Consider the following 4,796-nt stretch of genomic DNA (forward strand, 5'->3'; position numbering starts at 1 on the left):
TGATGGTTTTGGGGTTTAAAGGTGGTTTAGGTGTAGTGTGGAGTCGATTTCAAGCAAGTCGTGTTAGTTTAGGGATTGAAAGCGGTGGTTTCGAGAGTGTTTTGAGGTCGGTGAACGTCGGAAATCCGATATATAGGCAGTATTTTACAACATTTTACTTTTTCTTAAGTAGATTGTTTACTTTCTTTTCAAGTACCAATGGAGGGATACATGTGTCTTTTCATGTATTAGTTGAGGGATACATGTGTAATTTCCTAAATGCAAGTTGCAAACAGTAATTGAACATACAACTCATCAAAAGTACTGAATAAATGAGCACGCTTTTTCAATATATTTACAGAATGCCACCAGAAACTTGTATTTGCCTGTTTTTTTTACAATATTTTACCTTTACTAGGTAGTTTATTACAACAATTTTTTTATAAGGTAGTTTATCACAAAAACTGACTTTTATATGGTAGTTTCGACAAAAAAACCCTTTGTAAAATTGTAAATAAGCAGGGTTCTTGCTAGTCCAACTCAATCAAAAGTTTATATTATTGTCATTCATATACTTGATCTAAAAGATACAATAATCTAGATCTTCTATATGAAAACCTAAAGCAAAATTTATACAACCAATATGTTGTGTAGAGTGATCCGAGTGTCAAGTAGCCTAGTAGTAACACTTATGGGGAAAAGCTTCACTTCATAACTTGGGATAAAGTAAAAAAAAAAAAAAAAAGAAAGAAAGAAAAGAGCAATATTTTCGTAGAATTTCATACAAATTATGGTTAGTATGGCAAGACATTACCACGTATAAGATGTACCAAAGAGGTATAGGTACCAAATATCGCAATCAATATACTAAACACTATAATCGCGATGATTATAGAACGCTCTCTTCCAACGCTAGAACTTGAAATCTTCAAGAAGCACAAGCATGGAATTGTAATCGAAGCAGTAATGCTTAAAAATGCTCCAACCAAAGAAATAAGATGTCCAAAGAAAGGAACAGTCAATGCTATAATAACTTGACTAGCAACCAGAGCTGTTCGGATGAGAATTTTGAAGGATCTCTTTTTGTGGTAATTCGGAAACCAGCTCTCTGTAGCACTTGCAACTGGTTCTAACATCAGTGCATATTTGGAAAGTGGACTGACCAATGTGGTATATATTGCCACTTTCGAGCTCAGTTTCCCAATCGGAAGGTTCAGAGTTATCTCTGCATCCAACTTTGAACCGAACATCAGATAGCCCAATATCGCGATGGATGCATAACTGATGGTCATGCAGACAAAGCATAGTAATAGTACCTGCAGAAATATGGACCATATGTAAGTATAGGGAAGATAGTTAGGTAAACTTATGAAAAGCAAGCAAGATGTATGCTAATATTGATTAGATTATTACAATAAATATTTGTAGCAAAACTTATCTTAACCTGAATTACTCGAATCAACCATACCTCAAACTTAAAATACATCCTATCCACACCAATCTAAAAAAGAACCGAATGACAACCGAAAATATGACTGTAAGAAAACCAAATTTGAATGACTTCTAGCTAAATCGAAAACTTTACCTTAGAGAAGTTATGTCTTTTCTTCATGGAGTGGTAGAGGGTTGGGAAAATAGGATGAGCACAATAACAGAAGCCGTACAAGCTGACAGCCGTAGGGATCCCTGACCAATTCAGAAGCTCCCCTTTGTTGTGGAATCCGACACCATCAAATGCACCAACCCATACAACCGATACAATGATCACAACAGAAGCTAGAACACCAGTAGCAGAGATGTAAGAGAGAACACTGATGTTACTTAACCAAACAGAAGGAGTAATAAGAAGTGCAACAATAATTACAAAGCTTTTTCTTCCTCCAACTTCTAGCCCAAAGGCGCTGAATTTCATTTCTGGAAACAGATTATGTAAATTGTCTCCTTCAATAATCAAGAAACCTGTTACAACCAAGTACAGCTCTGCACACATAAACACTGATACAACTGTCCTTCCAATATTCCCAAATGCGCGTTCTCCTATGTCAGGGAAAGATGTGATACTTGGATCGACTTCCATGCATCGTTTGATCAGTAAACCGGCATAAAATGCTGCCAGGGAAATGGCGAAAAGTAATGGCAAGCTCAGCCAACCCCCTGATGCTAGAGCAAATGGTACTGATAGTATTCCAACTCCTGTTTAAAAGGTCTTGAAATTAAGTCATCAATTTATAAAATAACCAAGTTTAGAGAATGAAAGACATCAATCTTGGTTATTAACAGATGAACAACTAACATTCTTTTCTTAGTTTGTAATCATAGAAGCAGAGAGCATTGTATACAGAAGATAGACAATGAGCAGAAACATAAAACGCAGAACAGAACTTGCAATCCTAAAACCGACTTTCACCTTTAAACAGAAAACATTAGCATACAATGCAATAACATAAACTATAAAAGAAGTCTAGTTATATATCATAAACATATAAGTTTCTTGCTGTTATCATTCACTAAGAAATTCTTATATATGCCTATGACAGTTGAGATATGAATATATGATGATTTGAAACAAGAACATAGGAGATTCTATGATTCTTAAAGATTTTAACATTCCAAGTTTGTTGAAATGTACTTGACAGGGAAATAGACTCAAATTTAGCTATAGTTCTGTGATGAATTTGTTAGGAAGATCAAAATCATCAAATGTAACATACACTTACATCAGCGTTAAGTTCCACTACAATCAATAAATGAAAGAACACTATTTCTACATTATTACTGTCCTTAGTCCCTCCGCTTAGCAGCTCAAAGATCGTATAAGTCTATCAATCTCTCATACTAAAAGCTCACCCTCGCGAATTAGTGACCATAGTATCCAAATCTTTCATAATTGTGACATAGCATGACCTTATATAAAAACTCTTTCCAATACTTTTTATGATATCCCAACTACTCATAAAGCAAAGATTTAACAAAAACAATCATAAACCATAAATTATAGACAAAAATTGATCATATATCATAAGTACTCCCCTACAAAGCTTTAACCAACTAAGCTAGTGAACATCCACTCTTTTCCGTGACCCATAAACAAAGAAAGTACTACTCCATTAGGATTGTACAGTACTCGTAGACAAAAACTGTTGCAACATGTAAAATATTGGAAAATCAGTTAACTAAGCTATAAAAAAGTTGACTTAATTTATATTCAATCACCTTTATCAAGGGATCTCACTGCTTGAGTAGTAAATAGAAAGAGTATCTCCTAGGATAAATTAATTTAATTTCTAAAGTTCTGTGCCAAGTAATTTAATGACAATTTTTATGGGACAGTACAACAGATTTGATATAATTTATGATCAATCACCAAATGTGTATATTCTATAGTGCAAATTACATTGTCCCATCTGCAATTTTAAGACCACCCCTTTATTAATTAAGGACAAAATGATGCATTCAACGTGTCAAACTCATAGTTCATGATAAGGTCATTATCATCATTTGTTTGTTTATTGTTTGTTTTATTTTTTCATCTTTATTTTACTTTATTTTTGTTTTTTTGTTTGACTGTAAAATTTCAATGTCTTCTATGGAGTATACAGTTGCATAGATTTGGGGATGACAAGTGGGGTGATATAACCATGTACCACCCACCTGTCTAAAATCTAATCTCAAGGAGGTAAGTATCTACGACTTGTGCACTCGGAAAGAACATAAAGGCTAAAACAAAAGAACATGAACCTTAGAAGTTCTACATTGTAATGATGGACCAATCTATCTACATCATATACACTCGGATGTAAGTAGCATTGCATCAATCAACGATATGCAATTTGGCCATATATGACTTCTTATCTTATTATTAAAAGTGGCAATATCAATTCCCTAGCCACTTGTATGGATTGTATTCTGTTCTGATCACGGGTTCCATACTGACTTAAATTTGCTCTAGGACCATTCACTACTCGTGAATGGTACGCGAGTGTAAGAACGTGAGAGGGTGTAATTTTACAACACTGTACAACACAATAAAAAAAATTAAAAACCCTCTATCATTTTCCCTCATATAACTGATTGCGATCATATCTATGTCTATTACGGCGAAAATGACACAAATCATGATCATTAGATTCATTAATCATTAAACATATGAAATTTTACCCTTTGATCATCTTAATGCACTTAATAATAATAATAATAATAATAATAATAATAATAATAATAAACAACGGAGATAGTAATAAAAATGATTCAATCATTCAATTCACAAAATTACAAGAAAAACATAAAACAGATGAATTAAAAACCTGAAAGAGCGTTGAGGCCATTGAAGAGCGTCTTCGCAAACGAAGCATCACCTTCTTGAACAAATTTAACGTTAATATGATCTTGCAAATCATTTTCCAAAAGAGGTTGTCTAACGTAAACACTCGCACTAGATTCACCTTCACCTTCCATCACTCTTGGAGATTTTATTTATTTATTTTTAATTTTTTTGAGTATAAAAGAAAAAAATGATTTGAGTATTTATAAAATAACCTAGAAAAACAGAATAAATAAATAGTGGCAGTGAGAAATTAATGAGCAAGAAGATAGAAGCAAACAAAAAAAAAAAAAAAAAAAAAAAATTTGAAGATATGAAATTATTTATGTTTAATGTAACTACTCGTATACAGTAGTTGAGGAGAGAATGGAGGTTTACTCAAGCTACCATGTGAAAAGGTTAGGATTTCACGGATGTATGTGTACAATTTTTTTTGTGTATATTTATAACCACATATAACTATTTAGCGTGGCAGTCATTTGTTGATTTCATGACC

At 33.1% G+C, this 4,796-nt stretch overlaps 1 protein-coding gene across 1 annotated transcript; it reads right to left on the reverse strand.

Moving 5' to 3' along the window:
• Nucleotides 1–628: 628 nt before the first annotated feature.
• Nucleotides 629–4,584, reverse strand: LOC145584863 (amino acid transporter AVT1I-like). The gene is made up of 3 exons (XM_081641650.1): nt 4,284–4,584; nt 1,565–2,172; nt 629–1,295 (listed from the first exon to the last, which is right to left on the reverse strand). Exons 1-3 carry the CDS (start codon nt 4,432–4,434, stop codon nt 774–776), a joined length of 1,281 nt encoding a protein of 426 aa, XP_081497776.1. The 5' UTR covers nt 4,435–4,584; the 3' UTR covers nt 629–773.
• Between the last annotated feature and the right edge of the window lie 212 nt (nt 4,585–4,796).

The sequence above is a fragment of the Chenopodium album genome, chromosome 16, assembly GCF_948465745.1.
Source record: "Chenopodium album chromosome 16, dcCheAlbu1.1, whole genome shotgun sequence".
Classification (NCBI taxonomy): domain Eukaryota; kingdom Viridiplantae; phylum Streptophyta; class Magnoliopsida; order Caryophyllales; family Amaranthaceae; genus Chenopodium; species Chenopodium album.

Excerpts from the sequence above, each read along its gene's own strand:
- LOC145584863 (XM_081641650.1), bottom strand. The coding sequence starts at position 4,434 with ATGGAAGGTGAAGGTGAATCTAGTGCGAGTGTTTACGTTAGACAACCT. Across the intron at positions 2,173-4,283 it reads TGGCCTCAACGCTCTTTCAG|GAGTTGGAATACTATCAGTA; the intron begins GTTTTTAATTCA and ends CCTTTTAAACAG. Across the intron at positions 1,296-1,564 it reads AAAGACATAACTTCTCTAAG|GTACTATTACTATGCTTTGT; the intron begins GTAAAGTTTTCG and ends ATATTTCTGCAG.